The sequence below is a fragment of the Sinocyclocheilus anshuiensis genome, unplaced genomic scaffold (genome assembly GCF_001515605.1).
Source record: "Sinocyclocheilus anshuiensis isolate Anshui unplaced genomic scaffold, SAMN03320099.WGS_v1.1 scaffold620, whole genome shotgun sequence".
Lineage (NCBI taxonomy): Eukaryota > Metazoa > Chordata > Actinopteri > Cypriniformes > Cyprinidae > Sinocyclocheilus > Sinocyclocheilus anshuiensis.
The window spans coordinates 64,311-89,554 of NW_015557087.1; the positions used below are offsets into that span (position 1 = coordinate 64,311).

The 25,244-nt window shown below is 37.6% G+C and overlaps 3 protein-coding genes across 4 annotated transcripts; 1 reads left to right on the forward strand and 2 right to left on the reverse strand.

Annotated features, from left to right (window-relative positions):
• On the reverse strand, positions 1–8,591 carry LOC107677028 (uncharacterized). 2 transcript variants are annotated; one of them, XM_016471807.1, is made up of 7 exons: positions 8,507–8,591; positions 2,370–5,322; positions 1,967–2,171; positions 1,641–1,739; positions 1,211–1,424; positions 842–958; positions 1–596 (listed from the first exon to the last, which is right to left on the reverse strand). In XM_016471807.1, the coding sequence occupies exons 2-7, from the start codon at positions 5,024–5,026 to the stop codon at positions 439–441; spliced, it is 3,450 nt and encodes a 1,149-aa protein (XP_016327293.1). In that variant the 5' UTR covers positions 5,027–5,322; positions 8,507–8,591; the 3' UTR covers positions 1–438. The 2 variants fall into 2 exon arrangements, with proteins under 2 accessions (XP_016327293.1, XP_016327294.1); XM_016471808.1 differs by lacking the exon at positions 8,507–8,591 and adding an exon at positions 6,759–6,826.
• Positions 8,592–9,480: 889 nt separating this feature from the next.
• LOC107677017 (uncharacterized protein C1orf43 homolog) lies at positions 9,481–12,961 on the forward strand. Its single transcript, XM_016471796.1, has 7 exons — positions 9,481–9,496; positions 10,235–10,368; positions 10,777–10,885; positions 10,969–11,022; positions 11,786–11,952; positions 12,047–12,105; positions 12,187–12,961. The coding sequence occupies exons 1-7, from the start codon at positions 9,481–9,483 to the stop codon at positions 12,392–12,394; spliced, it is 747 nt and encodes a 248-aa protein (XP_016327282.1). The 3' UTR covers positions 12,395–12,961.
• A 1,445-nt stretch (positions 12,962–14,406) lies between these two features.
• On the reverse strand, positions 14,407–24,583 carry LOC107677018 (tuftelin-like). The gene is made up of 12 exons (XM_016471797.1): positions 24,560–24,583; positions 20,837–20,938; positions 20,509–20,595; positions 20,352–20,417; positions 20,181–20,258; positions 18,696–18,806; positions 17,621–17,781; positions 16,997–17,059; positions 16,784–16,889; positions 16,607–16,690; positions 15,923–16,017; positions 14,407–15,806 (listed from the first exon to the last, which is right to left on the reverse strand). Exons 1-12 carry the CDS (start codon positions 24,581–24,583, stop codon positions 15,734–15,736), a joined length of 1,050 nt encoding a protein of 349 aa, XP_016327283.1. The 3' UTR covers positions 14,407–15,733.
• Between the last annotated feature and the right edge of the window lie 661 nt (positions 24,584–25,244).

Consider the following 25,244-nt stretch of genomic DNA (forward strand, 5'->3'; position numbering starts at 1 on the left):
CTTTGTCTTTATTATGAAAAAAGTTTAATTGGGACGGATTTGTGCTGTACAGACAACATATACATAGTAGCATAATTATTTTTTTTTAAATATGTAATGGCTACTGATAAAGACTGAGAGTACAATATTACATCAATAGTTAAATAATGTGAGAGCTTAAACATTATTTAAAATAAGTGATAGAAAAAATGACCTCCTGGCCTCCAGTGCTTTTCATTTTGGCAGTATTAATTCATAGTTATATAATATCAGTGAGAGAAAAAAAAAAACACTTCAAAACACTATGGTGAATGATACTTTCTAATTGCAGAACTGAACATTTGCAAAAATACAATTTCACAGAACCTGTAACAGCAAAAATCCTTATAGAAAAAACAGTGCTTAAATTATGACTGAATTTCTTTGAGAAGTGAGGTGCAAGAAGGAAAGTAGAGGTCTTCAACGTGGTTGCTGAGGACGGTGCAGTAAGACATCCACAGGACCAGGGGGCAGTTTCTTTATGAGGCTCCAAGCCTCAAGACGCATCATACCCACCAAACTCTGACCTTGCACCTCCAACAACTCATCCCCAGGAAACACTTCATTGACTGGTCCACCTGGAATCAAGAAGTAGACTTAATTGTTATGGAGGGACTTGGCATGAGACTCAACACAAGCTAAAAATAGCCTTCTTGTGCTGAAATGTGGAGGAGGGATGCCAGTAGGTGAGGTAAGCAGCCATTTGACCTTACTTGTGTAATTGGTTGTATCATATGAAAATGTTTCATTTCACAGACTACTTGCGTAGTTGTGTTGAGTGGGATTGCTTTTTTTTTTTTTTTTTAAAAAAAAGGGGTCTTACCACGGAATATTTTTTGTACAGTGAGGGGTTTGTCTCCCGAGCTGGATCCCACCCCTCCTTCCAGACTAAAGCCAAGATCAGAGCTGGACTTGTTCAGAATCACACGGACTCTGCTGCCTGTAGGGGGCATGCACACACAAAGTATCAAGATCAGATTGCTAAAGAGACCGCTTTCTTCACACATTTTTATCTCACATTTATACAAGGTAAGGCAACTTAATCAGTATTATTTTCAAATAACTTAAAACCTTCCCTAAATGTTGATTGATTTCCAGATGCTTTCACATTCATTATGACCACCACATGCATATGTATAATAAAATGTTTTCCTTCAGATCACGACCTCTTTGCCACCTGTCCATCACTCACCTGTGATTCCTGGTCTTTCAGTGGCTTCCTTTCTGCTGTTACCGCTCTGAAGAACAACTACCGCCATGCCCTGCCCTCTCACTTTTCTCAATGTACGCAGTGCCTCCCAGTGGGCGGAGTTCTGCAGGGCAGTGCCATTGATTGACAGCACCTGAGCACCCTCAAAGATAGAGCCTTCCTGTGCTGCTACACCACCTGGTATTACTCTGTGGACCTAAGAGATGAGATCTGAGTGAAACACCCCTTTCAAGTTAAAGTCAAATAACAAACATTCAAAAAGCCAAAAACGAACGGATTTTGTGGTGTACTTAAAGCTACATAAACGGAGACTTTTTTCATGTATTTGCTGCTTTTTGTATGGACTCATTTGACCATCTGTATCTGTTCCTATTAGTCATGTTTGTGCATTACAGCATTCAGTGATACTCACTGTGACTGGTTTATTCTGATCGACTCCACCTGCCAAGGTAAATCCTAAGCCACTCCCTACTTCCTTGTGTAACACAACCACTTGCACATCTTCATATTTCTGTCATAAGTCAGACGTACAAGTTATAATGGCAAAAGGAAATAGTATTTTTTTTAATTAACATGCACATATCGATCTATAATTGTCTTTGTATATTTATTTTATAACAAAATTTCAATGGCATACAAATTTAAGTGTATTTCATTGTCAAATTATGGCTTTTAGACATTAAAAAATATATGTACAGGTGCATCTCAATAAATTAGAATGTCGTGGAAAAGTTGTACCTGCAGGGTGTCATCTCCCAAGCCCCTGACATCATCTATTAAGCGATCCAGTTCATCAGTGCTCAGCAGAGTCACAGAAGAGAAGGCTGAGATGTCTGAGCTCAAGGACGCAGAGCGTGTGTATGGCGAAACTTCATCATCCTCTGACAAACATCCATCTGATGGTTTATAGTCCACTCCACCATAATCACATAGTTCCACAAAACTAATAGGTTAACATGTAGAAAGAGAATAGTGGTTATGTAAAGTGGATATAGGAAAAAAAAAAAAAAGGCAAGGTGTTTAAACTGGGTAACCTGGTAGTTTGTGCATGTGAAATAAGCGGACTCTCCTTCTTCGGAATCTAAATAACTTTTTTTATATCAATTTGAATCAATTATACCACTTTTTTCATATGAATTACCTTAGAGAGAAACTTTTGCGTTCTGATTGGCTCATGTTGCTTGTGATGGTCACAGATGACTCTCCTGAGTCAGAGTCTTCTTCAGTGTCTGTTTCCTCATCATCGTCTTCTTCATCAGAGCTCCACCTAGCCATGCTAGTAGTCATTGGGGTCAAATCCTTCCTTGTTGTTTCATAGTTGTTATTATTAGAGTTATTGAGTGAGGAATATATTGTCTGGATATGAGTAGAACTTTGAGGATGATTGGGCAGCACTTTGGGATGGTTACCGTTGACTGTTACGGCTCCAGGGCTACTCTGCTTTTGAATGTTAACTATGAGAGGGGCTCTGTCAGGTGAGTTAGTTGGTGTGTTTTCATCATCATCAACTATTTTTACATTAATTGACTTTTGCTTTAGTAAACTTTTGACATTTGACTGTTGAGAGATTGATGGGATTCTTGCTTTTTCTTCCACTGCCCCTATGTTTCTGAGCCCTGAGTGAGCATTGATGGTAGAATCTGGTTCATCCATGTGTTTTTTATTCACAGTCCTCCTTTCATCTTCATCCCTCACGCTGATAACTTGGTCAGTTTTTGGTTCATTTATTTGTTTTAATGCTGGAGCAAGCTCAAGACTCTTTTTGTATGTCTCTTGATGTTGTTCTAATGTTGGTCTTACTTTGACTGTGGAATTTGAATGAGGAGTTCTACTTAGGTCAACAGTTCCTTCAGTCTCCTCATTAGAATCGCTTTTGCTAAAGATATTTGTTCTTAGGCTTTCTGTGTTCCCCACAACCCTTCCAAAATGTAGATTTGTTTCCGAATCACTCTTCTTCAATGGAGCTGCAGGCTTGGAGGGCTCTGGTACAGATAATGTCCTCCTGGTGTGAAGAATCTCTGGTGTGCTTTTGCTTTGTTGAGCCAAAGATTCAAACATGCTGATTGTATTCTTCACAGAATCTGAGGATGGTAAACGCGACTTTTCTAGAACACGATCTCCTCTCCTTCCTGCAGTTTTAACCATGAAGACATGATCTTTCGCTTCCTCTTTACGGATTTCATTGTGTGCTTCTCCTTTTGAGGCTAGTGGGTGTTTGTCTTCCCCAATTTCCTCCTTGATTCCTCCAGAAGTGGTTAACATGTGTTTGACACCCTGGCCGGAGATGCTTGAACTGTCAGGCTGGTTCCTGCGAGCATTGCATTGAGCAGTTGCTGACAGTCTACTCCTGGTCCTTTCTAAGGACTGACTACAATACTTTGGAGACCCTGTAAACCACGTTCTGCTTGTCTCTTCATTGTCATCAGGCAGAAGTGACTGAGCTTTTTTGAGAGAGGACATTTCTGTACTCCATTTAGGCTTTGATGACACTGAAAAACTTAGTCCAGAGGAATTGTCCCTTTGATCATTTCTGTTCTCCCTGTTGGTAGAGGGTTCTTGCTTTGGATCAAAGTATGTTTTTGAAAACCCTCTAGGGAATGTTCCAGCTTTTTCTATATTGTAAGAAGGTTTCTCCTGTTGGCTGTCAGTACAATCTAAAGAAGCTCCAAACACATAGTCAGTAGTGTATTTTCTGTGTCTTGGAGTACAGTCCACCGTGTCCATTGATTTGGGAAAGGATTCATCAGAATTTACAGTATTGCTGCGTTTTACTCTGATTGAATCTTTTGAGTGTGCATCAGAGTTGGCATCTACTCCAAACAGTTTTGCAATTCTTTCCATTATTGTTTGATTTCCAGTTATTTCCTCTGCATTGGAAGATCCTTGCTCTCTGGCCCAGGATCCCATTCTGTTTTCTGTCTGATCAAGACTTGATTCACCTTGTTGCTGTGCCCAGAGACTGCTACCTTCTCCAATGGAACCTTGGCTAAGTCTTGGCTTCAATCTGGATGGGAGTGACTGACCACTGTTTGCCTGTTCAAGAGCAAAATTTACTTGGTTCATTCTCACAGATGGAGATCCAGAGCAATCCTTTCTGTCACTGTTCTGATTGTCTTGATTGGCTGCATTGTAATTCTGACTCCTTCGTGAAACACTACTGGGTTGATTCTCTTGCGTGTATGAAGTTATCTTGTTGTTTATCCCGGTTCTCTCTAAATCGGATCGCCTCATAAAATTTTCAAGGTCTCTAGTCCCACTAGTCATCCAAATTCTATTCCCATGTCCTGCTCTCCAGTCTAAGCTTTTGCTTTTGTTTGACTGATAAGATCTCCTCAATACATCTCCTTTGCTCCTGTCACTTGCTGCCTTACTCTTGTCTTCTTGAGTGTTTAACTTCTTAGCGCTCACATCACCCTTCTCAGAACTGATGGGAAGAGTTGAGTCCTTGCTTGTATCCTTACTTAAAGTGTTACCTGTCTCTTTGCCATCAGTGTTAGTGTGGGTATCACTAGCTGAAGAAGTACAAGCTTTGTTGAGGTCCTTACTAGGATCACTTTTCTGGCTTAAATCTTCAACTTTTCCACCCTCAAAAAAAAAGCTTTTCGTCCTGAGGTCCTTGGTAGTAAGTGTTTTGGCAGAGCGTATTTTGAATCTAGCAGCTGCAGAGCCAAAAGGCATCGCAGATAACTGACTATGACTTTGTGCTGCTGTTCCAAGTGCATCTGCATCTTCAGTTGTGCTGCTAGCTGCGTCTGTTTCAGGAAACGGACGTACAAAAGTTCCAGTATGCAAATTCATGCTTTTAAATGACGCTGAATGTCACACAGTGTATTCATTACAGTAGGAATTGAAGGCTGGTTGCTAACATTTTCAGCATCTTGTTCAAAAATGTTTGTCTTTTTGCTTGTAATGGCGGGCTATATTTTCCAACCATCATTATAAAAGCTGGAATAAATCTGTTTGTAATCCAGGGAGGTGAAGGAGACCCGCTAACTTCAGCTTGACTCTGTTGCTCTTCTGACAGGTGTTTCACGCTCTCTGGATCCAAAAAGAGCTAGTAATAGGTCTCAGTACTCTCTGGTCCTTATCTTGTTCTGTCATGTTAAGGCAATAACAACATGTGAAGGTTAGCTTTAAGCAAATTAAGTTTATTAGATTCAAATTGCCTCCTGTTTGCTACATAAATTAAAGTTCATTTGAATTGGAATGTGAAGGTATTCTCATTTTAATTGTGAATGGATCATAACCCTGCTACTATGGCCTGAACTTACAGCCTGGCCCAGACCTTTAATCACTAAGCTATACCATCTCCCACTTAACAAAGTGTGCATGCTTCATTCTAGTACCTCAGGATTTCATCATACTGAAACTCTGTATTTATTACAGTGGGAGTCCATAAATCTCTGCCGGGCATATGGCATCCATACCCTGATATGTAAACATCTACAAACTCTGGACAAACGGCTGTAAATCAGAAACAGCTTGCCAATGTTTAAAAATCAGAGAGACAGTGTGTATATGCATGCATTTCATTGTATGTCCACTCTGACAGCATTCTTGATGCTACTTGTCACACTCTTGAGCTATTTTACAGAACCTGATACGCAGTCAGATAACAGGTCAAACACACCAGACTACAATCCTATCTAACACCACATGTGTTACAGAGTCAGAGTCCACACATCGTTAAAGGTAAGATTCATTCTAAGGGTGAATAAACAAAATATTATATATACTGTATATATATATATATATATATAGGATTACTGTATCTCAAATCTGTGAATAATGTCAAATAGCCTAGCAGGAACTCTGCACCCTATCTCACTTACACACCCACAATTATTCAAAGCAGCACATTGAATTTCATTCAGACACTTCAGTAACATTGATAATAGTCACGTGCAATCAAGCAAGCACCGATGTACACATCTGCATACCAATCCATTAAAACAATCTTTAGGCAATATTGAATCAACAGCTTAAATTCGAACTTTTTTAAATCAGGTTTTTGTAATGCTTTTTTTCCAGATTTGTTTGCCCCACCTTATTTTGTTGCAAGGACTGCTTTTTTTTTTATTATCTTAAACTGAACATTATACGTCAAGAGCTATGTTTAAAATAAAAGACATGAGTAAACAGCAAGCAGAGATAGAGTGGGAGGAGGAGGAGGTGTGAAGTACACCTTCCAGGAGCGCAAATACAGACCTGATGAAAATAAATCTGAACTGATTGAAAACAAATAAAGGATACATTGACACAGTAAATATAGGTTGTTATAAGGTTGCTCATAACCACAAATGGCCTTGTACTACTGCCTTGTATTTCACAGATATGGATGCAAAATAGGATTACCAGTCCCATATGACTGCAACATTTCAGACTTTCCAAGGAAAACAGGTCAGTGTCAGTTTACAGAAACACCTGTTCTCCCATGGCACTCGCACTTGAACAACAATGGCCATACACTTTACCTGCCACATAATCTAACCATACATGAGTTTTAGCTCTTCAAACAGAAGTAACGTACCTTAGAGGACTGCTGTGTCTCTTAGCTGTTTGAGAGAAAAGGTGTTCCCCATCCTGACTTGTGCCTCTAAACTCTCTCTCACTTCTTGCTGTCTTTCAATTTTCAATGATGCATTTCTACTGTAATAAGAACTTGCCTGACTGGTTTGACATGCTTACCCTTTTCCACCCCCTTTGATTATTGTGCCTTCCTCTCTCATTTCCCTACCTCTTTCTCTCCTCCCCCGTCTCTTTCTGTCTGCCTCTCTCTTTTTCTCCTTCCATCTATTTGTGTCTCAGTTTCTTTGTCTCTCTTACACACATACACACCTGTCAGCATGCACACCCTTCGTGTCTAATGAGAACATTCCTGGTCCGTGGTTTCTTGGTGACTCAGGAAGGGTTAAAGGGTAGAGTAGGTAAATGCTTGTGACAGGCATCTGGTCCTAGAGTTATAAGACCTCTGAACATGATTCAGATATTTGAAGACTTTAAAATTTCAGTTTCAGGATTAAAATTTAAATGCTTTAGTTAAACTGAAATTGTAAATGTCTGTTTTTTGTGAAGTTGGACTAACAGGCCTAGATAGTTATAGTTCATGTATACATGCAATGTGTATTTATTCATTTCTGATTCAGTACCCCTAATTATCTGAAAAAAAGTCCATAGCTAATAGTAACAGAATCTAAACAAATTTGAATAAATCAGATTGCCAACATAATAAACTACACTAAAACTGAAATGATATTAAATCAACAAAGGGCTACAATAAAACATCTTCCTTTGATGAAGCGTGATAAACTCTCCAGTTATGTTTAATATACTCAAATGAAGTTTCTGCACCATTTTGACAATTAACTACTACTATGATGTTACAAATAGTACCAGATACACGCATTAAAACTCATTTATTTTCAGAGAACACACCCTTCAGTCTTGACATTAGTGATGTCTTTGAGTTTCATTATGCTAATGCTAATAAATATGTTTATCCGAGCAGTTCGCTTTTATTTTATCTGCTCCATCTTTCTTCTTCCCTCCACCTTTGCTCATTCATTTCCTCTGTACATATTTGCTTGCTCAGTTCCTTACAGTAAAACAGCATTAAATGAGTGACCTGTTATACTGTGGTCGTAGTGAGGAGCAGTTATCCAATTTTTTTAAAGACCTACGTTAATAACAGACCATTTGATTTTCAGAAATCAAATATATACTTGCAGCACTTACTTAAAACGCTATATGACTAAATGTGAGATTATAAACATACAGTATATAGTATAAAGATGTGTGCCAGATGTTGGCAAATATTGACGACATACAGCGTCAAGCACCAAACACAGTGCTAAAACAAGGAACAATGACAAAGACTAGCTTATTATACAGTATTTTAAAAATAAATAGTATGCAAGATAATGCATGTGTTTGAAAAGGAAGATTAAAAATGTTGAATAGACTGGCATTGACCAATGTTTCAACTGAAACCAGAAACACCAGTGGCATAATAGACTGCATACTTTTAGGATCTTGCAAACCATGACCCAGAAATGCCAAGGACATGTTTGCAAACTGCTACTGCATGAGCCTTTTTAACCTGTTAGCCATCCTCAAGCATCATTTACATTAATTAAAAATACAAAAGCCTGTAGATGGAGGCCCCAATACACAGCAAACCTGAATGTACACAACCTTAAAAGTGGTAAAAATTCATTAAACATAATAATAATACTATATGCATTGTAATGGAAACAAAACATTTTGACAATTGGTTACCTGGGTGAATTTCTGTGGCACACTTGTGGGCTGAGTTGCTCAACTTCCTGCAGCTGCAAGAGCAAATGAAGAGTGCAGCAAAAGGAGCTGCTCAGAGGCTGAGAGAGAGCAGATGGGCAGGAGTTAAGTTTGAAATGTATGTGAAACTTGACAGCCAAACCTTTTGCAGGCTCTAAAATATGTGAATGAAGAGACTCAGACTAAACAAATTACTGTTTAATGGTGCTGTTTTATATTATATGAATATATCTGGCTTTTGCATGCACATTACATAATACAATGAATTATTATTATTGTTGTTACTTAGGGTCAATAAACATTTATTGATTTCACACTTTGATATAAATGTACCACATTTAACCAAAATAACTAAAGAAAAAGATTAATTAACCATTAAACATTACCTATTAATACATTCTTCAAACATATAGCCTAATGCAAATGCAAACCAAATGAAATAGTACAAATCCTAAGCATTCAAAGCATTCTGTGATTAAATGTGGTGTGTGTGTGTGTGTATATTACCTTAACAGCAGTTGTGTATGTGCAGTAACCATCATCACTCAACGGTCTGTCTTGCATCACAGACACATGCACACTGCTGATGGCAACAGCAGAGGAAGCTGGTTAAGTTTGTGGTTTCAGAGAGACAGAAATGTAACAGCAACTGTTTTTGATTGCAAGTAAATGCAGACAACACACTGACATGAAAGATGGTATGGAATGATTAAGTAATCAAAATAAGCCACATTGTTGACCTGCTTGTGGACACAGTATAATTAGATGTTTTAGCATCGTCTGTTGCTTGATGAACTGTTTAGCCAAATCAGCTTAAGAAATCGGTCACAGTGGAGGAATTTACCTTCTTAACTGCTGAATAGCTTTGCATCCTCCCTGCAGCTTTAAAAAGTTAATGCCTTGGCCATCTGATATCAGTACGTATCTTTGCATTGATTGTCATACAAATCTGACAAATGCAGGATGCAGATGGTTAGTGTGGTTTATTTTTAACAAGACAGAGTGGCTGTCACTTGTCTACCCGTTTTTTTTCTTAATTTGTCTACCACAGTCTGTACTATATAGAGCTATAATTTGTAGTTTATTCCATCGTTCTTTACCAGAGCCTGAGAAAAAGTCATGATTGTTGCAGTATTTCTTACTGGGAAAACAATTTCATTCCTTGTTGTCATTTCACGCATCTGCCACCCACCTCTGTTCCTTTTGAAAGAATCAGTGTATTGTTCAGTGTGTTGATCTGATAAAGGTCAGCTGTCCACTAAGTCAGATGTCCTCAGACAGCTCACTTCATTTTCACAGAAACATAAGTTTAGAACGTTGAAAAACCATGTGCATAATGTTTGGATACATTGACAGTAGTGTGTGTGGATTGTGAGCGCCTATAGAGAGCTATAATCTAACACAGAGGAAAAGATGACAAGAAAGCATTGTGGTTCGGAACAACAGACACAGTGGTATTGGTGAACATTTATGGGCGTTTCTTCAACTAGGGGCACTTTTATCCTTGTGAAGTTGAATAAAAAAAACTTGTTCAAAAGTCACGTAACAGTCTCATAAGTTTAAACAATTTGTCTAGCCAGAAAGCTTCCTGTATGGCACCAATGATGCCTAAAACATACTGCATATATAGGCAGCTCACTAACTTTTGATCCTCTGTCAGCTGAGAATACCAGCTAAAATAAAGCAGGCAGTGTCAGAACGGGATTTGAGCGTGTGATGTGTTGAATGATCTGATTCTGCAGGTGTTTGTGCTGTTGTTCATCTTTGTGAAAAGGCAGATTATGCGCTTCGCTATGAAATCTCGCAGAGGACCGCACGTCCCGCTGGGTCACAACGCACCAAAGGTATCAATAGCTCCTCTTAAATCCAAAATATCGTTTGTGTCTTTGTAGATGACATTTGATTTTATACATTCCTCTGAGAACTTACTTGCCACAGTCCTGTTTATTGTAGCAACAGCAACGAAGTTATTTGGGGGGGGCGGGGAAAGTACATTAACGTTTCCATGTCTTATGCTTTGTTTTATTTGTTTTTTATTTCCTACTTAATTATTGTTTAGGCATAAAATCATTTTCAGTCGTTATGATGCATTTCAGGCTTTACCTTTGTGCAGAGTCCAATATATGCATCTAATTTGCATTGAATTAACAATAAAACTGGCCTCTCTTTCGTTTATATTACCTTTATGATGCTTTTTTGTTGCATATAACTATAGTTTGTAATGCACTGAAGCAAGGCTGCATCTTTCACAGGAGCTGAGAGAGGAGATCGATTCCCGTTTGTCAAAAGTGAACGACATTCGTTATGAGCCACATCTACTCTCTAAAGATGATGATCGACTGAAGCATCAAGGCCAGAATGGTGAGAAGGCCGTAGCAGTTCTCTGCGTAACACTATTGCAGATGTGAACACTTACGCCTGGATTTGTGTTTGTGTTTGTGCAGGTTGTTATAATTATCTCTTCAGAATGCAAGCGTTAGATGCTATCAGAGACTCCGGTGAGACCTTCTTCTGCCTGCGTGCATTCTAATGCTTAACTTTCAAGATTTATAATATGCTGTGTTATCAAAAACTAAAATTCATTTTTTGACCATTTTTATTTGGTTTCATTCAGTTTTCGAGTCATTAAAATACATTTTAGTTGATTTTTTCTTTTCAGTTAACAAAATAGTTAAAAAAAAAAAACGTTTATAGTACAGACATACATTTCACTACAAGAAGTCTTTTATGCTCAGCAAGGCTGCATTTAGTTCAAAAATAGAGTAAAAACAGTAATATTTTGAAATATTAATACAGTTTAAAGTAAATCTTTTCTGTTTTAATATATTTAAAAATATAATTTATTCTTATGGCAAAGCTGAATTTTCAGCAGCAGCCATTATTACTGTAGTCTTCAGTGTCACATGATCCTTCAGAAATCATTTTAATATGCTGATTTGCTGCTCAAGACACATTTCTTATTATCTGTGCTGAAAACAGTTGTGATGCTTTCAAAATGTTTGAATAGTAGTGTACATTATATTTATAATAATTTAGTCAAATCTTTTTATATATATATGTATATATATATATATATATATATATATATATATATATAAACATATTTAACGTTAACTTATGAATATGTAGTGTTACACAAAATATATTACATTTTATATTTATATTATTATGTTTCACCTGTTCGAACGTTTGAAATGGAAAACTGTATATGCACTCAGGTTTAGCCTGATCTGATGTGATCTGGCTTTGTCCCACCTGTAGATATCCCGTCTCGTGAGTTGTGTTGCAGTGCCAGCGCTCTGACCGGCCGCCGCTACAGGAACTGGCTGCAGGACCTGCGAAACTCTCACTCTCTGTTCAAGTCAAATCACAGTTCACTAATAGATCGCTTACTGGAGGGCTACGACAACGCTCGCCATGGGACAGGGGTCAGTCCGAGAGTGCAGATGTGTGTTAAATGCTAATGTACAGCAGGAGGCGCTGCAGGACATATATAAGAGGCTCGTGTTTTCTTTCCTGTAGGTGTTTGGTGAGGCAGAGTTTGTGAAGTATAAGGATGATCTGGCTGAACTGGCTGCTCTGTAAGTGCTGCTGTCCAATTTTTGCAGTTTATCTCTCAAATTATCACTCTTCTCACTCCATTCTTCCTCATTTCTCCACAGTGTAAAGACCCACTCCAGCACCACCAGTCTAAACCAGCAGCACCAGTCAGCAGCTAAAGATCTGACCAGCTCTCCCGGCCCTTCGTCTGCCTCTACCATTCAGGTCACGTACCTGCCGTCTACTGGACAGCGCAGCAAGAGGCCCAAACACTTCCTGGAGCTCAAAAACTTTAAAGACAACTATAATACGCTAGAAAGCACACTTTAGAGAATGAAACCTGTTTGAAGAACTGTGTAAATACACCTCAAAGACTGTGATTCAGAAGTGTTCATTGCTCACTGGAAAATCCTTTATGTAGAAATGAAAACGGTGGGAGATGCAGTAAAATGGCCTCAAATCACATCGAGAATGTGAGAATGACTTAATATATGACAAAATCTGTGGGATAAATGTCAATGCAACTTCTTTGAGAGCAATGCAAGAATGTTATGTTTGTAGTTTTAATGTTTTTCTGATGGTTAAAAGCCACTGTTTACCAGCTTTTATTCGCGAGAATGGCCTTTTAATGTGAATAGGGAGTGTAATGTTTATATCTTTATTGTCCAAAGAGCACCAACAAAGCACCCTTTAGCTGAGATGATAATATTTTAACTGGATTGACTTTTCTGGCAAAAACACGTGGATTAAAATCAGCTGAATGGACATTAAAAGGATAGGTCACCCAAAAATGAAAATTCCGTCATTTATTAAGCACCCTTCACTTGTTCCAAACAAAAGAAGATATTTTGAATGTTGGTAACAATACAGTTGATGGTAGCCAGTGACTTCCATAGTATGGAAAAAAAATTCTATGGAAGTTAATGGCTACTGTCAACTGTTTGGTTTATTTTTGGGTGAACTATCCCTTACCCTTACACCAGTTTTATACTAAGACTACTTCAACTTGAGGTTTCCAAATAAGATCCTGTGCCACATCCATGAGAATAGAATAATAGAATTTGGGAGAGGTATTTATTTATGTGCTGTTGATCATTAGATGATTGCCCTTATTTCTTTTTTAAGTGCAATTTTAATTTGTGAATTAGTTCATGTAAATATGTGTATATGAGGAAGATTGTGGTTTGAGGCATGAATTGATATGGTTGTCATGGTAATGTGGTAGACAGCTATAAGAGACTGTATATTGACTTTCACTGTATTCTAAAGTCTTATCAGATCTGATGAAGTGTCTGCGTCATCTGTACCTGCACCTCTCGGCCAGTGGGGGTCTTCACTAACAAGACGTCACTGGTTGGGTATGCAATCCAGGGCTGCCCCGATCCAGCTCTGTTGCCGGAGATCTAACTACCTGTTCAATTCCATTCAGGTCTAACCCTGCTCCAGCAAACCTCTGGAATTATCAAGTGCTTCTGAGGATCTCAATTAGGCTCACCAACGCTGAATTTATTTATTTAAAATCTGGAATCTGAGGGTGCAAAAAAATATAAATATTGAGAAAATCGCCTTTTTAAAAATGTACAAATGCATAGCAATGCATATTACTAATGAAAATTTAAGTTTTAATATATTTACAATAGGAAATTTACAAAATATCTTCATGGAACATGATCTTTAATATCCTAATGATTTTTGGCATAAAAGAAAAATAAATAATTTTGACCCATACAATGTATTTTTAGCGATTGCTACAAATATACCCCAGCGACTTAAGACTGGTTTTGTGGTCCAGGGTCACAAATGTAATTTATTCCTGTGATGCAAAGCTGACTTTTCAACAGTTATTACTCCAGTCTTTAGTGTCGCACAATTCTTCAGAAATCATTCTAACATGCTGATATGGTGCTCAAACATTTCATATTATCAAATTTTAAAACTGCGTCATATATGAATTTTTTCCCCCCAGAATTCTTTGATAAATACAAAGTTCAAAAGAACAGCATTTATGTGAAATAGAACATACCATTTTAATAGTTTGTAATGTTTTAAATGTATTTACTATCACTTTTGATTAATTAAATGCATAATTGCATTAAAGGCAATTGTCACCCTCAATCAACTTGAAGATGAAATACGGGGGCAAGTAATGTGAGGGGAATAAAATAACACCCTGTTGTGTTTACACCGGAGGTCAGATTCCATGGTACCTCTCCATATCATAAAACTTTGATAGGATATATATTTCATTTTTATATTTCATATATATATATATTATATTTGATATATTTCAACCATAAACCACATTCCTTTGCAGACACAGAAAAGGCAAGACAACAACAACATTCATGAAACTAATTTATTTAAATATAATATACAAGATGTCATTAATTCAAGCATTGCAAACCACTCGTTTTTACTACAAAAATATTATTATTAAAAAAATAATAAAGGGTGTTACATGCTAATATGAAGCCTGTCTAAGAAATTCACATAAGGTTCAAGTTCACACAAAGAGAAAATATACACACTATCTTCAAATGTGAAGGTGGATAAACATGGTTATGAAATGCAGAATTAAATTAATGCAGTATAAATAATCTCTGTTGTGGTATTATTAACAGTTCACATGACATTACTTTGAGGTGGGCAGGTGCTCTGGCCAATCACATCACTTCTCTAACTAGGTGTTATAAAACCAGTTTACTGAATGTTGGAAATGGCTAACTGAGTAACTGTAGATTGTACTGCAGTGGCTGGACTGGATAACAGAGCTCACGCTGTGCCCTACTGGCCTGAACTGGTCTGGCTCAGTGGAGGACAAGTGTTACATTCTTTCAAACTTATGAAACACTCACAAGGCGTCTTTGTTTTTCATAGAAGGTGAGTCATTGGATTCTCCCTGCTGTATCCCTTTGGTTGAGAAAAGCATTTAAATCAAGAATAAATATTTGTTGCAGTTTTTTGTTTCAGGATGAACGACTCACTGTGAAATGGGGGCTGAATGATTGCAAAAATCTCATCTCAATCTCCTGCCTTAATTTGGATACAAATAGATACAATTAAGACACAAAAATCCTTCATCCTTTAATTCACAAACTTGTGTCATTTTAAAATTAAATAAAAATGTTCTTCCCATCCATTGTCTCTATAATTTTAACAGATTTTCACCTGTGATTTCAGCGAACTCACAGACCCACTAAAGTTTAGCCGAGCTAATACCAAAGGAGATTACGAGAGATAACGAGAGCTCAATGAGGGTGTTTAGCATCACAGTCTGCCTATTAACGTTGGGTGAAAGACAGTCTTCAGAGGACCAGCCTCAAATAAATACCAAAATACACCAGAATCCATCTAGAAGCCCTTCACAAATCTCACAATAATGAAAAGATGAGTTCTTCATTTGTTTTCTTCATTTGTCTTCATATAAATGGATATGTTCACTTTAACAGTCCCTGTTCTGTCAAATCTATCTCGATAACTCAGAGTATGTAATAATGGCAATACCAGTAACAGACCTCTGCGCTGTTAGAAGTATTCTTGCAGAAAAGGCCTTCCGACATTAAAGCAATCGCATTGTCATTTGGTGAAGGTCTGTGATGTTGCTAGTATTCTCCTTCACTGTGTTAGGGAGGATGGTGCGGCTGTCACAGGATGTTGTTGTGGTAAGGTTCATGATTTAATTTCAATGACCTTGATGAAGGGCAGGCTCTTGTTGGTCTGGGTGGATGGTCTCAGAGGTTTGCTGTGGAGAAGACACATGAATTTGAATGTGTGTGCTTGTATGTCCGTTATCAAGCATATGCGACCATTTGCATAAAAAATGTGCGTGTAGCTATCGGGATCATTTGCATTTCCTACCTGTAGACAATCTGCGCATTGCCGTCTGATGGCAGGTATGAGTTTGACCTTTGACTCCCAAGGTAGTAATCCATCTGATCATGCATTTGTTTGTTCTGTAAGCAAAGCACATTCACAAAGGTCAGACGTCAGGAAACATTCATGAGATCACAGTGATCTCACACTAATCGCTTTTGTATGTAGTAAAAGGAATTTTATTTAAAAATAAACATCTGTGTGCGTTTTCAGCAGTAATTCATGAAATTATGATAACATGATATAGAAAATAATTATAACTAAGGTTAGAAACCAAGAACTGATTCTTTTTTAGAATTGGTTCCATGCTTTAAAATATCAAAACTCAATGACGCTAATTAGTTGGTTCCTTTTAGTGAATCAAAAACATGCAGCACAACCACTGTAGTCCAATTCCTGAATAAATGACTCTAAAGAGTCAGTCTCTCTTACATCAAAGTTTTTTCAGTGTAGTTAAGAGAAAATTATCAGTTTGAACTGTGAAAAGCCACACCTTTTGCAATAATTCTTTTAAATGTGTTTATTATTTCTAAAATAAATTACTGCAGTAAAATAATCATTTATGGACCCATTAAGGAACATAATCATTCAGAGAAGTCTGAACTAGAACCAAAATCATTGAGAATCGTGAATCCCCACTAGATGTTTGTTTATATCCTGTGGACTGACCTCTGCCTCCAGCATGGCCACCTTTTCCTCCAGCTCTCTGATCACTCGGTCTCTCTCCTGAATCACCATTCGCGAGTTCTGAAGCTAGACGACACAAGGATGGAAAGCTTGAGTTAGCAAGTGTTACCATGACAAAAGTTTGTATGAGAGTCAGCGTTTGTGTGCATGGACATGTACCTGTTCAATCATTTGCCGTAGTTTTCTCTGTTGACTCTTGAGCATGTCATCCAAGTGATGAATCTTCTCTTTCAGAATTGCGTTTTCCTTTTCCACCTCTTCTAACCTGTTACATAATTAAGCAACATGTTTACAGCAACACCCAAATGATGCATAAAGTTAAAAAAGGCAACATAATGTGACAAAATCAGTAAGATTTATCTTGCCCCCTACCTCTCCCTCCCTGCATGGCCCTCCTCCCTCAGTTCGCGCAGCTGCAGGAGTTCGGCTTCTCTGGTTGGACCCATTAAGGAACATAATCATTCAGAGAAATCTGAACTAGAACCGAAATCATTGAGAATCGTGAATCCCCACTAGATGTTTGTTTATATCCTGTGGACTGACCTCTGCCTCCAGCATAGCCACCTTTTCCTCCAGCTCTCTGATCACTCTGTCTCTCTCCTGAATCACCATTCGCGAGTTCTGAAGCTAGACGACACAAGGATGGAAAGCTTGAGTTAGCAAGTGTTACCATGGCAAAAGTTTGTATGAGAGTCAGCGTTTGTGTGCATGGACATGTACCTGTTCAATCATTTGCCGTAGTTTTCTCTGTTGACTCTTGAGCATGTCATCCAAGTGATGAATCTTCTCTTTCAGAATTGCGTTTTCCTTTTCCACCTCTTCTAACCTGTTACATAATTAAGCAACATGTTTACAGCAACACCCAAATGATGCATAAAGTTAAAAAAGGCAACATAATGTGACAAAATCAGTAAGATTTATCTTGCCCCCTACCTCTCCCTCCCTGCATGGCCCTCCTCCCTCAGTTCGCGCAGCTGCAGGAGTTCGGCTTCTCTGGTCATGAGTTGGTCTCTGAGGGTGGAGCTCTCCTGCTCCATGCCACCCATGAGACGTCTCAGGTCTTCGATCTGCTGATCCTGCTGCTCTTTGCTCTGCTGAACACTCTTCAGATACTCGCTCTGCTCAGATAATTGCTGCTTATACTGCTGTGCCTCTGCCTACGACAACACGAACAGAGAAAAAGAATTAAATCATGAGGCACAAAAGACACATTTATGTTTAACTATTACACAGCTTTCTGCAATATTCGATTCTGACTGGTAAATCAGTCGCAGGATTCTGTGGTCAACTATTTTTTGTACAATGAGCCCTAAACTTTGACCGTTGAAAATTTGACCACTGGCTCGGATAAACAATCTCATACTTGTTATGGGAAGGCTCCAATAAAAACACCTTGTAAACAATTTGCCACTTAACTTTTATCTCAGGAAAATTATCCAATGTCCATAAGTCACGGCTTAAAAAACTCTAATCGCTAAAATTGTACATTTATTATTAAATATATGTCCTTATATATTTACAATTACTCATGTCTTATTTAATGTTAGAAAAAAATGTCCTAATTGTCAAATAAAGTCTATATTTCTAAATATTTTTTATTAAAAATTGAAGATTTATTTATTTATTTATGTGGTTAGCATCACCCTATCGGCATAAATGCATTTAATTTAAAACAACTTGTCGAGACACCTACTGTACATTTGTACAACAGAGAGTTTCAGGAAGTTGAAAATGATTCAAAGTTTCAAGCTGTTTAATTTTTTACTGTATCATTTTGACATCAGCTGTTTGCTTAACACTGAAATCCTTGACGTATAAGATGCAAGCAGTAGCCGATTACGAAACTGCACATCATCATGAAAGAATGTGCGATCTCACCGGAGATCTCACCCACACACTGTTCTTTCCCAACCTGGATCTGACCCAGTTGGCCATCAGGATTATCTGCCACTGCATTAGTACAACTCACCTATCAAGACCATCTAACAAAGGTTCCTTTGAATGCTCTCAGCAGGATCCTTGCATGTTGAGAAAGAAACAGTTAGCAAAAAGAGCATGCTAAGTGACTAACCAGCAGTTTTTCTCTCTCCTCCTGGTGTTTCTTCTCGGCCTCTTGGAGTTGAGCATACAGACGCTTACTGGCCTCCCTCATCTTCTCTTTTTCTTGCTCATCCACACTATCCTGAGAGAGAATACAAAACATTCATGAAAATAATCTGGAATTTGTTTGGTTACTGTCAAATTTGTATGTGTGTTCATGTACTTCTTACATGTGTCTTGAATTAGTTATGCAACATAGTGGTTTAAGCAATAAAAAATAAGAGCAAACCGTACTCAATTATAAACCAAGTCACTATCCCACAGTCACACAAACAAAACATATGTCCTTACAAATTGCGTCCATTGAAACACGCCCACATCTCTCCCAGCAGTTATTTATAGACGTGTGTGAGAGCCAGAGGACAATGTAAGTTTGACAGAAAGTGGGAGGGACCTTCTCTGTACGTGCGTCAACAGGGTGTGTGTTCTGACAGTACAATACTGACGTACGCTGTCATAGCTCAGCTTTTCCACTCGTTCTCCTGCTCAAACTATCCAGATGCACACATCCCGTTGGGAGGCTAATCCGCACTATTCAATTCGAAAAAATAAATATGCTGCCGCCGCATTTGGTTTCACCGAACAACAAAAGATAAGAATTTGAAGAATGTGAGAAACATTAAAACCTGTTGAACAAATACTGTTGATTATAAAGAACCACGGATAATTATTGCAGGTGGCTTAACGTGTTTCCTGAGCTGTGCGTTTTTGTGTGGTTTCCTGGGTGATTAATTCCTCACTATCTGCTGGATGACATACTGTAAATACTAATGGGTGTTGATCACTGCGGGTTTGTTTATGTGTTGTGTGCTAACAGATTGTTGAGATTCGTAATGTAGGTGTGAATAAGCAATTACCTAAGTGATAAAAAAACAATTAACACCCAAAGGATACAGATTTTTTTACACAGCACATTATATAATGGTGACTGCATTGAAGCATGCTGGTCATTTCAATTAGACGTTAGTAGAACATCTGAAGTGCTCTTCACTATTTGAATGGCTCATAAATGATGTTTTACTTTAAATCTAATAATATCAGCAGTTTTTTTGTGAGGGTTAGGTTTGGGTTTAAGGGAATAGAAAATATTTTTGTTGGTATTAAAATTAGTGATACACAAAATTGTTAAGTTTTTTTAGTTTTTGATGACAGAAAAGGTAATATAAAGATAGAGATAGGGGAATTTAGTACACTATTTTGTCTAAATAAATGAAAAACAAAACACTAAATGCTAAAATCAATCATTTTAAATGCAAATAATTAATTTAGGCATCACTATAAAGATGAAAAATGTTTATTTAGATATTTGCTAAAGATTAAATTTAACAGTTCCAAAAATTATTAGTTTATTTAATTATTAGTGTTTGACTGATAACCTGCATGTTTGTGTGTGTGTGTGTGTGTGTGTGTGTGTGTGTGTGCGCGCGAAAAGCAACAGTGCACATCAATGGCTCACCTGTCTCTCTAAACCATTTAGGGCCTGTGTTAGTGCTGAATGAGTGCCATTAACTTTTCTTGGACCAGATAACACCAGCTGAGGGTGAGAAAAGGAGAGTTAGTTAACATTTTATGATTAATATAGCTTAAAAGAAGTATATATGCAGATTGATGTGTTGTTTTGTCTCACCTTATGTTCAGTCCTGTGACTTTTAGCTGCCATCTGCTCTCTGAGGTTTTTTAGACAATATCTCACCTGCACACAGTACAACACTATTAATGCACATGTTCTGAAAACATCCAAACATAGAAGAGTGGGAAATGATACCGAGGATTTTTGCTCTGACCTCCTGTATTTGTGAAACTTCCTCTGAGAGCATTTTTAGACTCTGTTGGTGTCTGGCTTGCGCCTCTTTGCGGTCTTCTAGATATACCTGACAAGCAAACCCAAAGATTTAAAAAACATAAGCACATAAGCATTGACATCACTAATTTTAACATGAATTATGCCTGAATTAAATGTATAATAATTTTATGAATTAGTCTAGTGCCTAGCCTAGTTTAGGTAGAATAACAAATTCAGTTACTCAGAATCAGACCTCATTATTATTTTAAATTAAAGCTCAAACTTCCAGATGTAACTGATCTATCAATCAGAGTTAAAGACAGACCCACCTTGATTACCTCACCCTGGTCCTCAGGCTGCTTGATCAGATCAGACTTCAATGGCTGCCGCTCATAAGTCGGTTGTACCAAAGCAAAAGCTCTGCCAACTGGCTGGAATGAGATGAAAAAATACATATTAAAACCCTATTGTATGCATAGTATCTAAATATGTTATTAACTGTACTTTTATGTCATGCAACATCTAGAAGCTTGATCAGACTTCTACCTATTAAAGTAGTATGATGTTTTAATTTGTAAAAGAATTTACATAATCTAAAATACTGCAAAAACATTTAAGATGATTCATCTATATTTCTAAATAAGAACTAAACTCATACCAATCTAATTTTCTCAGAATCAACCTTAACATCTGCATCTCCTTGCAGAAAACAAAAGCCCCTTTCTAAACACAAGGTATAAATAACACTAACACACAAAGAGAAGCAGGAAACCCCTAAAGAGCAGGAAATAGAAAGCAAAAGGGTGGGAGCTGTATGAATGAGGGGGACATGTGGGGAGGAGAAACTGAGTAATGAGACTGAGAGAGAGAGACTGAATGGAGGCCAATGGCCCATTAAAGTTTGGCATGAAGGCCTGTGGTTACTCAATGTGAAAGAAAAAAAGTGAAAGCGAAAGGAATTTACAGTACAGTCTCTAGGATATGCAAAGTCTGATTTGATTTGTTCCTCAGATTCTGGAAAATTCTTCAGCCTTGCAGGCTTTGCCAAAACTTTGTATTTGAATGTAAATTTAAATCGTTACAAAGATGGAGGCGGGATGCCACAAATCTAAACGGAACAATGCTCTCCAGTGCAGAACGGAATATCACCATAGCAACTGGGACACCCATCAACAACATAAACTACGTCTGCTGGACACAGGAAGAGACAAAGCACAGACTATAAAGCTTTGCCAATGACACAAACAAATGAGGAAACACTCTTGCACAACATAAGATAACATCCACATGACCAAATTAAGAGAAACTGAAATGAACCTAACAGAATAGCTGTAAATGGTATTCAAGAACATAATCTCGTGAAATATGTAAAACAGTGAAGATTGGACAAATTAAACCAACCACAGATGGCTGGATAAATGTGTGTGTGTGTGCGTCTCCATGCTTATATCCAGAACATTCTGCTGGCTCTAAAAGTAGTCTGTGTGAGTCACAGTGGGACGGGTGGTCCTGAAAGTGAGCGTGTGGCAGACAGCGTGCACAAACTGTGACATGTTTATTAAATATGTGTGAGACAGGTCCAGACCGACTGTGAAAATGCTTGACCTGGTCATTACTAGGGTGAAGATCAAGAGTCTAAAAAGTCAGAGCCAAGGTGACAGAGGACATTACACATTCACATGAGACATATTCCAGTCACACTGTATTAGATTACATGTGATTCATAATTACTGTCATTAGTGCAGTTATTATCTTAGTAATATTAGGGTGCAAATAATGTGGGTATAGAAGCCAAGACATCGGTTTAGTGCAATTAATAAGGAATATAAAAAGAGGTGACGTGTACAGTGATAATGGGGTATAATGGGAGATGACTGTTACAGTGAAACTGACATCATGTACAAATAGAGAAGTTGCAGTGAGTTCATAAAAATACTGCAAATTATTATTATTACCCACTACTATATCATCCCTGTGATCATATAATAAGTAATAATAAGACAGAATATGAGATACAATAAAAGGATAATACTATTGAAGTGCAAATTACATTATATAACATTATGTGATCAAATAATCAAGTATACTTCTATTGACAAACAATGCAGCATCTGTGGCATGTGCGAAAAATTTATTTGCTTTCATACTATAAAATAAATCGCTGTATAATAATAATAATAATATAGAGAAGACATAATATGTCATGCATTATTTTTAGTACTTTAGCTAAATTATATGTAATAATATTTAACAATATTCTCAAGATCTTTATTTAAAAGTTGTTTTATTGGTCTGGAGGTAATACAATTGTGAGTTTATATCTCATAATTGTGTGTTTATGTCTCGCAATTCTGAGTTTAAATCTATAAAAATGTACAGTCGTGGCCAAAAGTATTGGCAGTGACATAAATTTTGTGTTTTGCCAAATTTGCTACTTAAGCTGTGATGGTGTTCATTCACATTGTTTCTACAAGTTTTGGCAGTGACATAAATTTTGTGTTTTGCCAAATTTGCTACTTAAGCTGTGGTGGTGTTCATTCACATTGTTTCTACAAGTTTTGGCAGTGACATAATCTAGAAACAATGTGAATGAACACCACAACAGCTTAAGCAAAACACAAAATGTATGTCACTGCCAATACTTTTGGCCACGACTGTTTTTGAATATACATGATGCACTTTGAAATCTTTTGTATCAAAGCCTGTTCTCACCACGGAATTAAACAATTATAAAAGGTATTAGTGACTTTTTATCTCACAGTTTTGACCTTTTCCAGAATTGCGAGAAAAATGTCAGAACTGTGAGATTTACTTTGATCGGGCACTGACGCAAGTATGTGAAATAGCTCTGTCAGTGATAGAGCACTGATCCAAATCAGTGTTTGACACTGAAGGAGGCTACAGCTTTATCAAACTCTAAACTGAGACTGAACATATGAGGTCTAGTTTATAGCCAGCCATCTCAAAGGAACAGGACGTCTGCATGGTTGCAGAATGATATTTGATGTTTTATCACAGTAAGATGCTATAAAGTACATACACTCTCAGAAAAAAGGTACAAAATCTGTTACTGGGGTAGTACCTTTTTAAAAGCTACACCTTTGTACCTTATTTACCTCTCATTGTGCGTATAAGTACATCAAATGTACATATTAGCGCCTAAAGTGCACATATAATTACCTAAATGTTACATATTAGTACCTTTTAAAAAGGTACTGCCCCAGAGACGGCTTTTGTACCTTTATTTTTGAGAGTTTAGGGACTTACTGTATGTGAAAGACCTTTAGACAGCTACAGTATATAACAAACTAACAATAGCATGATGCTATACAGTTCACCAGACTACCGCAGAACACTCTGTAATGTTCATGTTTCGTCAAGAACATTCCATGTAAAGCTAGAAGTTAGACACCACTGTATTACATGTCACAAAGACAGATTACATCATAAGTCTGATGCAAGTTTGTAAACGCAAGCTGTCCAAGTAAGGAAAGATCTATTATTATTGTACCACTTACTAAATCACTAGACAAAACGCAGCCACACCTCAACCCACCTGGTCAAAACAACACATTTATCGTAATCCCATAAATGAGACAAAACAATGACACTGCATCAAGAAGATGGACAGACTAGACTTTCAGTCCATTAAAAAATACGATGTTGTGTTATCTGAACTGTCAGTATCAAAAAATGACAAATTTAGGACAAATTCAAAGTAAATAAATTATGACTTAATATATTTACCTGAGTAAATCTACAGGTACTACCACAGGGACGTCCTGTGACTGTGTGCGCATCGGGTGTTTCCATAGAAGGCAAAGCAGCATTTAGACTAGAGAGTCGAGAGCCAAGTTCAACACCACACCTCAACCCAAGAAAACAACAAAGACACACGACACACACCTGCAAAATGACACGCACCCAGCACAAAACAATGTTCATGCCTGTAATGGGAGAGGATTAAAAAATCTATTTCGAAAGAAGTTTGTGAGGATTCTGCTCGGGGCATCAGAACAACAGGCTATTCATTACAACAGAGCGTTACATACCAAAACTCTCAGATAACACGCCATCGCTCTTTTAAATGGACGCATATAAACATGCAAAGTCTCTGGCTGATGGGAATGATCATTACTTAGACATTATATAAGAGCTCTGTGAGATTTGCATATTTTGTGTACCACGGAAATAGAAAAAGCAGAGAGGCGTTGGCACCAGGGTATTAAGAAAACAAACAGACGCTTAATAACAGATGGAGAGAGATGGAGTGCAATGGCGATTGTTCACTGGAAATCAAACCAGGTCAGAGTGAAACCTGAATGCAGGTGTGAGGTACAAAGCAGAGAGACAGAAAGAGAAGAGCTTCAGGAGAGAGACAGGACATAGAGAAAGGGATGGGTGAAAAAGAGAGGGGGGATTGTTTGAGAGCCTTGAGTGGAATGTGTCATTGGATACAGACCTCTGGACCTCTCAAAGAGACAGACAAAAGACTCGGCTAATCACACAAGCGTTTTTTCCATGGTAAGATGTAAAGGTCACGTGAGAAATCTGAATAGCTGCTGGTAACCTGAGACTGTATATAGACAATACTGAATCTGAGTGAACTGAAACATTAATAATGGCACCATTAATCATATTAGAATAGAAAGAATTGGGATTTTTTTAATATATATTAATAGGTTATGAAATGCCAAACGTCACTGAATGAATGAGTGGATAGATAAATAAATAAAA